This window comes from Gadus chalcogrammus, chromosome 19, assembly GCF_026213295.1.
Source record: "Gadus chalcogrammus isolate NIFS_2021 chromosome 19, NIFS_Gcha_1.0, whole genome shotgun sequence".
In the NCBI taxonomy this organism is placed as follows: Eukaryota; Metazoa; Chordata; class Actinopteri; order Gadiformes; family Gadidae; genus Gadus; species Gadus chalcogrammus.
Genome location: NC_079430.1, coordinates 9,182,384 through 9,194,409, shown reverse-complemented (window position 1 = coordinate 9,194,409; position 12,026 = coordinate 9,182,384). Strand labels below are relative to the sequence as shown.

Genomic DNA, 12,026 nt, shown 5'->3' with positions numbered 1-12,026 from the left:
TAAAAGGTCAAGCGCTGAGCCCGTAAATCGCTCAAGGGAGGAAGTACTCAGGACACACTTTTTATTCAAGGATTAGCACGAGGACAGTGTGTGGCCTAATAGAGTTTACAGCAGACAGGACGCTTCCCGAAATAAATCCTTCCCGTGGGACGGCTAAAGCTCCTTGGTGGGCACTTCTAACTGTCAAAGCTCATTTTCTTTGTTGCTAACGAACGTAAACACAAGCCAACTATCCAAATAGTGATATGTTCTTTAGTTGGAAACTCTGGCACCATTTCCAGGTGTGCAAGTCACATCAAATATTGATGTTGAGGCATGCAAGCAACACAGGAAAGAAAACAAACACATGGATAAAAAGTTTTAGAATCTTTAATATATTAAGCATAACTATAGTCACCATATGCAAGATTGAGCCCTTCCCAGTTGAGGAAGATTTTCAGAATTCCCAAAGCAAACTCCAAGTGTTCTGTCAACTCTGACTGGAAGTTAAACTTTGCCACCCGTGCCTGCATAGCTCAGTTGGCTGGGAGTGGGTGGGAAGACTTACTTGAGTGTCAATAATACGATTATCGTAAACAAAGTGAGAGGAATGGGCTGTGAAGCCATACCATTTTGAATAAGCTTTTCAAAACAACCTTCAAGCCACAAGCTAGTTGAAAAGTTGGTAATAATGAAACTTTAAAATTTGCAGCATAAAGATATGCAGCAGAAATACCTTCAATATTCCTTAGACTTTATGTATTGCATAAAATATGCGGCAGCTACACACCAGACAAGGGAAGCCCTGGACATGAATGTCTACATGTCCAAAACAATGTCTTTATATTGGACAGACAATGCTTTCCTACTGATATCCGTCTGCCACACAGAACCCACGTCCCTGTGCTAACAGAAATGATGGAGCGCCGGTTTGGGAGACGGTGGAAGACGAGGAAGAGGAGAGGAGAGGGAGGTTGTGGTGGTGGTGGTGGTGGTGGTGGTGGTGGTGGTGATAGTGGTGGCAGTGGCAGTGTCGGAGGCGGTAAAAAAAAAAAAGCATTGAAACGCGAGAGAAGGGAGGATGAGTGAGTGAGACGTCGACAGCTCAATGCCAAACGAATAGAGCACTCAATGCACCGTCTGCCCCTATACTGACAGCATCAAACTTAATGATGTTCACTCACGGAGCCAGGAGACGTCTCTAGGGACCCCGGGGGCTAGGCCCGCTACACCTTTTCCTTCTTGCCGTTCTGACTGTCTGCATATTCCCCCCGCCCCCGAGCCCCCGACACCGCCCACCCCCCCCACCCCCTCCCCCCTCCTTGCACACACTGCAACACACACTTAATTATCCTTCATGTTCTATTTTACAGAGCGTTCTCCCCAGTCTGAGATGTACGCAGACGATGGTCCACTTGAGATATCCATCAAAGCGATAGAGGGGCCACACTGTCTACATGCACACCGCTCTGCAGCAGAGGGTAGAGGCAGGGTTCCTGGCTAAGACAACATATATCTCAACCCACTTTAAGACACAGAGGATAAAAGTGCCTCAAAAAAGACATAGTATTAGGAAGTACATAGTACAAAGTAGAACACTGTTTTCTAATACTGTCCAATAATGTACAGTTTAGAATATGCAGAGTATGCGGCCCACCGATGTGAAACCTGCAAAACTCTGCATACAAAGTGTATGGAAGATTGCGAACAACTATAAATAAAATAGTTATTTTTATTATTAAACTTTTTTTTCACAAAGGTGACTTCTCTCAGAGGGCAGGAAGTCCAACCCTGTTGTCCTAGGGCAGATACGGAGAACGATGCTAAAACGATCCAGCATGCAGATCGCAGGACGGGAACGGGGCGTTTGTTAGGCCTAAGTGTTAATCAGCCACCTTGTGAAGCCAGGCTTGCAGGACGCATTACACAGAGGTTTGGCCAAGGACAACCCAGAGAGTGGAACCACAAAAAAACACAAAACAAATTGCCGCTGTGTGCGTAACAGCGAGAGACAAGGGAGATGAATGGGGAGGGGGTGAAGGAGGGATTTGAGGGTTGAATATTTTAAACGACAACTGGCAACGGAGGACAAAAAGTCACAACGTTAAACTAAATGCACGGGGTGAGGAAGTGTGAGATAAAGCAGGTTGAGAGTAGGGGAGGGATGGTGAAGAAAATATCTGCAGACTGTAGTACAGAGTGATGGAGATAAAAATAGACGAGAGAGAGAGAGAGAGAGAGAGAGAGAGAGAGAGAGAGAGAGAGAGAGAGAGAGAGAGAGAGAGAGAGAGAGAGAGAGAGAGAGAGAGAGAGAGAGAGAACTTCAAAGGGAATGCTATAAAGAGAGTCGGCCATTGTTGTTTTGAGGTGTGATGCTAGGCTGGTAGATTAAAGTTTGGAAACAGCCGAGGGGAGCGTACGGGTGACCCGTCGACGTAGGCCCCATGCGTAAGGGGAAGGGGGGAGAGTATCTGGACTTTATCCAGTCAAGTGGTGATAGTTAGAACTTGAGTTAGAAAGAAAAGGGGTAACATTGACAGAGGTGCAGAATGAAAAGATAAAAAAAGGGAAACACAATGCGATCGTTGGGAGTTCACTCTGCGGGAAGATGAGGTGTGTGGGAGGCGGCTAATCTGCCGCGTATGTGTAGAGTTTGTAGGCATACGTACGTGTGTGTGTGTGTTTGTGTGTCTGTTTTCATATGTGTTCCTGCGTGCATGAGGGTGTGTATGTGCACAGGTGCATGCTCTTGGACTTTGGAGATTAACACAGATGGTTTTGCGGAGTGAGGATACAGATACGGGATGTGTGGGAGCGAGAGAGCGAGAGCGTGAGGGAAATGTAAATGTTGAGGGTTCAGCAGAATAATATGCACTCCTGTGTCTCTGTGTGTGTGTGTGTGTGTGTGTGTGTGTGTGTGTGTGTGTGTGTGTGTGTGTGTGTGTGTGTGTGTGTGTGTGGATTTGTGTGTATGTGTTTGTGTATATAAATATATATATATATATATATATATATATATATATATATATATATATATATATTATGTGTGTTTCTGTGAATGCTCACCTTATATGCAACCAACCACGACAGAGAGAGTGGTCAGTGGTTTCACGTATGTTGGTATTCAGCAGAATCATATCTGCATGCACATGTGTGTGTGTATGCAAGTTGATACTGTGACACCTGCATTTCAGTCGAATGCACACTTGAAAAGTGTCCCAACGTGTCCACCCACCATGACTAATAACGGCGGGAGAGAACGAGGTCACCCGAAGAGGTGGCGCACATGCTGAGCATGTAAAGCAAATGATCATGGGGGTAGAGAGGGGCTCGGGGGGGGGCATCACAGAGCCTTGGCCGGAAACCCACAACTGCAAGGGGCGGATTTACACCTATTTTCCTGATTCGTAACAGAGATTTTCTATCAAATAGAGCAAGTTTTTTGGGTGAATGGATGAAGCTTTCAGAAGGGGGTTTTAATAAGTCTGATTCTAAAGCGGCCAGTCTACACGGTGCGGATTTGATGGATGTTTCAGCTCGCCTTCCCACCGGGAAAAGTTCACCAGTGCCTGCTGAGTATGCGTTTGCTGTCACCCAATTACTGACAGCGAACCCCCCCTGGTCCCCTAGCACCAGCAACATGATTGGTCGAAACAAATATGAAGCGAGCGAAAGCATTCGATCCTGTCTGCTATCAATCCCAAGCCTTATTTGTGAGACGAGGTTGAGAAGAACAAAAGCAATAGGTGTTCGTGTTTGTCTGAGCATGTTCGTGTGTGTGTGTGTGTGTTCGTTGTGTGTGTTTTCGTGTGTGTGTGTGTGTTCGTGTTTGTTTGTGAGTCTCAGAGTGTTCGTCTGTCTCTGTGTGTGCGTGTGTTGATGTGTTGGTGTGTGTGTGTGTTGGTGTGTTGGTGTGTGTGTGTGTGTGTATGTTTGTGCGTGTCTGTGTGTTCGTGTGTCTCTGTGTTCATGCGTCCCTGTGTGTGTGTGTGTTCATGTGTGTTTGTGTGTTATTGTGTTTGTGTGTGTGTTCATGCGTGTGCATCTGCCTGCTTGTTCGCGTGCGTGTGTATGTTCGTGTGCGTGCGTGCTTCCCCACCTACCATGACAGAGATGTGCAGCAGGTGCATGTGCTCGTGCAGGGCGTGGGCTGGCTGGCGGTCCGAGGGCTGCGTGGTCTGCAGCGGCGCCTCCGGGCCGCCCGTCGCCGACACGTGGAAGAACAGCGTGCCGTTCTCCAGCCACTGCTGCTTCCAGTGGACCTGGGAGATGTCTGGTCCCGTGCCCGACATCTCTGCACACCCACAGGGGGGGGCAAGGAAGGAGGGAGGAGGGGGGAGGAAGGGAGAGAAGAGGGGAGAGAGGGGGGAGGATTAAAGGAGGGAGGAAAGGAGAGGAGGAGGATGGGGTCGAGAAGGGAAGAACGGAGAGAGGGGAAAAGGAGGGAGGTGGGAGGAGGGATGAAGGGAGGGAAGAGGGAGGAAGGAAGGGAGGTAAGTTTAAGTTTAAGCCGTATGCGCTTGACATTCAGGATCTCTAAATGTGTGCAAAGAGGGTGGAAAATTGTAGATACATGTACACATAGGAGGAGGGGAGGCTGACAAAACTGTGTCCGTGTGCACTTGTGCACGTCAGGGTGCATGTGTGTGTGTGTGTGTGTCTGGCACATTAGCCTGTGGAGGATAATCCGAGGTTCTGAGGTGAGAGCAGAGAGGCAGCCATTAGTATTCCAGCGGGTCTGCATCTCGACGCGGGTCAGGCCCCCCGTAGTCCCCTAAGAGCCTGCTTTATAAACACATGAACTCCAGCGAGGGGGGTAGCTCACGGGAGAAACTCCACTCCTTAGCGCATTATCATAATCCGGATCAAGTCAATAGAAATGAAAATAAAATAAAGAAATTGACTATGTGGAATCGCCGAGAGCCGCAGAGTGGCTCCGCTGGCATCTTTATGGTGATGGCTTCTTCAGGCCCTGGCGTAAATAAGGCAGGGGAATTTGTCCTAAATTCTAAATTGAGACTTGACGTGTGTCACGATATTTCAAACGATCGCAATCAATACGGCAGCACCGCCGTAATAACTGGCATAAATCACACCCGGGTGATGGAAAGGGACTAATGCTGGAAGCCTGGGGTTGCCAGCTCAGAGCCTTCTTAAAGGCGTGCAGGACTGAGGGAATGCAGAGCTTTGTTAATGTTGAGGGAACACAACACAAAAGACTTTGTGAGGCGGTGCTTGTTCAAAAGGTCCCTTTTATTATCAAGGTCTGTAATTGTGGAGAGGATAATGAAGAGCTGTCACCTTGCACCTTGCACCAAGCTCTGAGGCCCAGCCTCAGAGCTTGCAGTGTTGCGGCATATCCCTGAGCGCCTCGCACACCAAATGAATGCATTAGATGGGCTGTTTCTATTAGCATACATGTGGGACTGGAGAGCAGAGTGGGGCAAGGGTGGTGTTAGCCTCCCAAGGCGAAAAGGCTATTGGGTTTGATGCACAATGTCCGCAGCATATCTAACATCTTTCAAGTGTATACGTTAATACTGAATACCCTTTCTTCTCATGGAATGACTTGTATCTGAATTGATTGCGCGTCGCTTCAGATAAACCACCTGCTCCAGCCCCTGCCTGCTCTTTCACGCTATTCATCTGAAAAAATCCCTGTAAGTCAAGACCGTCTCCGAAATGACAAAACTACAAATAACGAAAGTCAACGACACAAAGAACCCAAGGTGTCCTGAACATATCCAAGAATAACACAAACGCAGGGGGGATAAAAAGCCAGAGCACAATATCGACGTCAAATGATCTATGCCATCTTCTGCTCTATTGAAGAAGAGAGGGGAGGGAAAACAAAAGAGCCCCCAGAACAACAGTGGGCAGTGCGGCCGTATCGAGATATGGTTCGTCGGCGCATCCATCGCGGCTCCTATCGATCCAGCGGGCGCCGGGCTGTTTGTTAGCCGGGGTATTCAGCAGCGGCAGGCGATGATTGCTTGCGAGGAGTCTCCGTACAGTATATCTCGCGGAGGCTGCGTGACAAGGGCACCGAACACCCCCACACCGATCCTCCACCAACAAGAGGCAGGTAGGGCCTGATGAGGTGGTAGGAGGGGTGTGGGGGGGGGGGGGGGGGGCTGTGGTTATTAACCTTGCCGACCTCAGGTCAGTGGACAAGTGTGGACACTGGATTAAGTTGGGGGTGGGATAGGGTGATGGACGACTCCCAGCTGAATGGTACCTGGCGCAATGGACAAAGTCCGGAGCCTAACCTGTGGGCAGCCTTGAGCCAGATTGCCTCAGCCCCTACCTGCTCCTTAATGACATGTATCTGACATCCCTACAGGTTGCTTCTGTATGAAAGCGTCAGAATGAGTTAATAGTAAATAGAAGGGGGCATGCGCAAGAGTGTGTGGGTCAAGCGCAAGAGTGTGTGGGTCAAGCGCACATGCGAGAGAGCGAACACACACACACACACACACACACACACACACACACACACACACACACACACACACACACACACACACACACACACACACACACACACACACACACACACACACACACACACAGACGTCTCAAGGTCTTCAAAGCCTTTTTCATGTGGGAAATATGTAGTGACATACATTGGGTTCAGCCAAGCGGGTTCATTTACAAACAAGACAGCGGTGCCAAACATGAAGCAGACAACATCACAGTGAGAACACCAAGCTTGGAAATAGTCATCAAAAGGGTGGTGGAAACAATACACTGCCCGAGGTGGAATCACAGTGGTGGACACACACACACACACACACACACACACACACACACACACACACACACACACACACACCAGTCGTCACGTGTATGTTGCATTGCATGTTTGTTGATGTGTATGTCAGACAACAGAAAATGTTCATTTCAACACACACACACACACACTCAATAAACTGCATTGTTTTGTTGCAATGGATTAAACAGTTAAGAGTCAACATGCATTCAAACACAATCTTTCTACCAGAGGAATGAAGGTGGAATAAAGATGGCCTCCAAACATTTCATGGTTTTCATAACTGCCTTGTTCAGGTCACATGCATGTTGGCTGAAAGTAATGAGGTTTATAGAGATCCTGGTGTAATGCATTCAAGTATATTGCATTATGTTTAATAAAAATAATGTGTACCCTTTAGAATTATGTGCATGATTGGAAATGATTCAACGTGACTTGGACATGGTGAGTACCAGTAGGAGTTAGATGGTAAATGTTGGAGCCTTTTAAACATTAAGATCTCCGGGCTGGTAAGGAAGGAATTGGCTGTGCAGCCCAGCGGTTTAAGACAGAACTTAAGTTCAGGTGATTTCACCTAGTGTTTTAAAACACGACGGGGTCTACTCCGTTAAGAAGAGCACAGCTGTAAACAGCTGTAAACAGCTGTAAATCCCCACCATTGAAGGAGACAGTGTCCTGGAATTACATATCCTACCACCACCCGCCTTGAATATGTGCTCCCAGTGCCTAGTCTATCACACTTCCTGCTTAACCTCCAGATATTTCCCTCCATCTCCATGTTAGCCGCTGTTCCTATTGTCCAATCGCTGAAGCTGCTGGACCAGACGCCTGATTGGTCGATTTTAATGACACTGCAGCAGCTCAGCTGTCCCAAACCTGTCCCAGTTCAATGGTAAATTGACTGTGTTTATAAAGCGCTTTTCTAACCTGTGGCAAATCAAAGCACTTTACAATATCGCCTGACATTCACCCATTCATGCACACATTGACACACCGACGGCATGTGTCAACCATGCAAGGCGACATCCAGCTCGTCGAGAGCACTTAGGGTTTGGTGTCTTGCTCAGGGACACCTCAACACTGCCGGCTGGTAACACTCCAGTTACCAGCCAACCCGCTCTACCTCCTACGCCACATGCCGCCCCAGTTCCACATAACTTTTATTGTGCTATTGTCGGCGCTCTATAATGAGTGGTCAAACGTAAAGCGGAGCAAGGTTTCCCACAGCAATAAACAGCTTAAGCGGCCGCCTAAGGCCTAAAAAAAAAAAAAGTTTGGTTCCTGTTGGTTGTCAGTTGAGGTCATCGGTAGGTAGGGAATTTATTGTATTTTTTTATTTTATTTTTTCCAGCGGCAGCGAATGATAGGTAGGTTGTTTTCATTTAAAAACGAGAAAATTCGCTCATCCTTGTACAAAATGAAGAGGTGCTGTACAAAAACGTAATCATAGTTTGCATCAATCTTTTTTTTTTTATTTTTTTTATAAAGCTCATAAAATAATTTGGATAATTTTTTTTAGACCTAAGCAACACACGCCTGCCGCCTTTAACTACGTCTTCCAAAAAACAAAAATATCTATAAAAAGGACTCTCTGTGTATAGATCAAGACAGACTTGCGACCCGACAGCCTGCATGAAAATAAGCATGCATGGTCAACCTGTAAAAGAGTGCAATTACCAAAGGGCCCTTGAATTGTTCTATTTTAAACCACGGAGGATAGCCTGTAGCGAAGCGAGATGTCAGCTCTGCCATAAGCAGGGCCTTCGATCACTGTGTTAGGGGTTAATAGATAATTGTTGAATGTAATGAGTCTGTAGTCTATCGTACTAACAAGCCCCTGCCCCCGGTCTGTCGGCAAACCCCACCACCTCACCACCACAGCTCTGATGGAGCATTATGAAAACGTATCCAGGTGGATCCTGGATTAAGCTGTCCTAAAGGGATGTAAAGATTTTGACTGTGGGGGATCACAGAACAAGGACATACCACAATTTCCAGCGAATGCAGAACATCTGCAACAAAAGGTCTAAGTAGTTGATACGGTTGTTCTACATGCTAATATAGGCGTTCTGCATGCTAATATAGTCGTTCTACATACATACACACGTACCTCTTTTAATTAACACAACTCATTAATTTACGATAAACAACCGCCAAAACGTAGCGTCGCAAAGCTGCCCCTGTCAAGCAGAACATTTTAGAAGTTCATTTTATGTTATTAATTCACTCCAAACACTTTGGAAACTTATGACTCATGGAATAGGATTTAATTTAAGAGTTCATTAAAAAAAAAGTCAACTGTTTATGAAGACTAATTGCACTTTAGAAAGAATAGTGGAGCGCGACATCGTATCGCTCAATGTCGGAACATTCTGAAAAAGAGGCCACTTCCATATTACAGCGAAGGGTTGCCTGCCAAACAACGACGTAATCTATCTCAACTCTGTGTTTGTGTGCTTAAAGTACACCCATGAGTAATTTCCCAGAGCATTTTCTGATATTTTCTTGCCATTTTTAGCAGACTCTTTCATTCGAGGTGATGTAAATTGAATACGTTGATGGATGTTATTGAAGCTCATGAGCACTTAGCGGTTAGTCATCTGGCTCTCTGATATTAACAGGCACACTGAGGACATGGGGGAATGGACCTAGTACCACTGGGCAGGGACCAAGCCCAGCCACTACTGATTACACTATCCTCCCACATTTTAACGTAAAGGTAAAAAGAACTAATTAGCTGGTACACTTTGCACGACCGCAGACAAGTCTGATTTGTAGATTGTTCATCTATGCATACACATTGACCTTTGACCCTAACAGGAAAATGGAATTCCATTTCTGATTCATCCCACAGCGGTGCATGTGTTTTTTTTGCTCTAATCTGGTACTGTTTTAATAGAAGCGTGTCTGGCTGCGAAGGTCCCACTGCTTTTCATCTGCGAAGGCTCTTGTCATAAAGATGCCTCGGAATACATCGGATTATGCAGAAACACTGACACTTGCTTTGAACCCAAATGGAAACGCAATCACAATTTCCCTGGGAACAGTTGAACACTGAGCATAATGGTTGCTTGTCTGAAAGTGCGTATTTGTGTGCGCATCCTTGGGCCTGCGGCCAGATGTTACAGAGACACAAGGCCACTTTGTAAGTCATTCGTAGTGCTATTAGGTGCCCATGCTGGATGTGTATCTACATATGCTTGCATGCATTTGCTTGGATGCAGTCGTCTTAAGTATGTGCATCTTTTCGCCGGATGTGGGATGTGTGGGTGTATTGCTGTGCCATCGGCCCATCTGTGTCTGCTATGCTACGTGTGTGTGTGTATTGCTGTTCTACATGTGTATGCGTTTGTGTATTGATGTGCTGCGTGTGTGTGTGTGTGTCTGTGTGAGTGTGTGTGTGTGTGTGTGATGTTCATGTTTGCTCTTTGCCGTGCTTTATTTGCTGTGCTTTATGCTTAATGCCCGAGCATGCGGGCGTGCTGGCGTCTCTTAGCGTATGTTCACCGAGAATGTGTACACAGCTCCAAGTACAACTTTTCATATCATGAGCCTTCTCTCCTGAAGGCATGAGCAGCATGCATGACAAGGAGGGAACAACTCATTAAACAACAATTGCTTGAACCGAACATCATTCATGGTAAAAGTAAACACAATGATTGTAAATATTACAACATTGTACAAGATAAATATGAATTCAAATGCATAATAAATTAATGTATAAAAAATGCAAGTGCCATATGTATGTGCCAATTTTTTAAGATCCAATTACTTTATATACGAGGTGGCTTTAACTTAATATTTTAGGAATCAATATTTTATTTAAATCAGTATTGATTAAATAAACAGAGAAAATCAATATCTTGATGTGGGGAACCTGTCTGTGTATGTCTGTGTATATGTGTGTAGTCACATGCACAACTGTGTGTGTGTGTGTGTGTGTGTGTGTGTGTGTGTGTGTGTGTGTGTGTGTGTGTGTGTGTGTGTGTGTGTGTGTGTGTGTGTGTGTGTGTGTGTGTGTGTGTGTGTGTGTGTGTGTGTGTGTGTGTGGGCCTACGTACAGGACTTCCTTCCTGTTATAGTATGAGGAATGGTCTAATTAAAAAGAGGACCAGTATCAAATAATGGTAATAATTGCTAAGTAAGTAATTGCTTCCTCTTGGAGTAAATTATGCAGGACGTTTTTTGATGTAATAAATACAACAAGGGGTACTGGTGTAGTAAGCTGTGAACCAGTCATACAGTCGCTAGGTGGATAAGGCATTCTATATTTATATTCCTTTATTTATTCAGCTATCATCCCATCAGTTATGTTCAGACGGAGCAGCATCTAAAGCCGTCACTCAAATTGCTTTTGAAAGAGGGTTGCAATGTGTTGCTTTGTGTTACTAATAGTTGTGTGCTAAGAGGGAAACATAATATACACTATAGAGCCAAGTTATCCATTACCAAAATATCCAACAGCATAGACTGGCAAGCTTGTTGTTCAAGTTACAGTTTAAGTTTTCTGATATCACAGAGGAACACAGCTGTTGAGAAATATTATGGCAGTGAGTTAACACACTGAGCACCAGAGTCAAATGAGGACGCTAAAAACTCACACGCATGGGTATCATCAGTTCAAGGGTGGTCATGCGCACACACACACACACACACACACACACACACACACACACACACACACACTGGATCAAATCATAGTCCAACACACGCTACATGCAAATGACGGATGCTATATCAATGTAGGCTATCTTAGCTCTCGCCAGTTGAGCGAGTTAACGATCAATATCAGCACATCCAAGTATACACACTCACGCACACACACACACGCCTATTTAAAGGTGATCATGATGGCAGCAGTGTGCGTCGGCGTGCGCGTGTGCGCCGACTGAATGTGTGTGTGGTCCTGACAGCTTCATGACAGCTCTGTCGGCGGGGCTAAAAGGTGCCGTGTCATCACCCTGATGAAGGATGGCACCCCGGAGGCATTTTGCTGCTCACCATCAGACATGTGGCACGATCTCATCGCCCACCGTACCCCCAACCCCCCCCCCCCCCCGCTCCACACACACACACACACACACACACACACACACACACACACACACACACACACACACACACACACACACTAACACACACACAGGCGTGCACACACAAACACACCATAACATGAGCCTCATGAATATGGAACGATGTCATGGTAGACTAGAGTTCATCAATTGGTACTAAAAAAAATTTACATTGGTATAGGCATCCTTGAGCCCATTAATGA

The 12,026-nt window shown here is 46.0% G+C and overlaps 1 protein-coding gene across 1 annotated transcript in view; it reads right to left on the bottom strand.

The window, feature by feature from the left end:
• LOC130372422 (astrotactin-2-like) overlaps positions 1–12,026 on the bottom strand; it is a 270,954-nt gene that overhangs the window by 222,014 nt on the left and 36,914 nt on the right. The window contains exon 2 of the mRNA XM_056578419.1: positions 4,083–4,273. Within this exon, the coding sequence (XP_056434394.1) occupies positions 4,083–4,273 (191 nt within the window). The remainder of the gene's footprint in view (positions 1–4,082; positions 4,274–12,026) is intronic.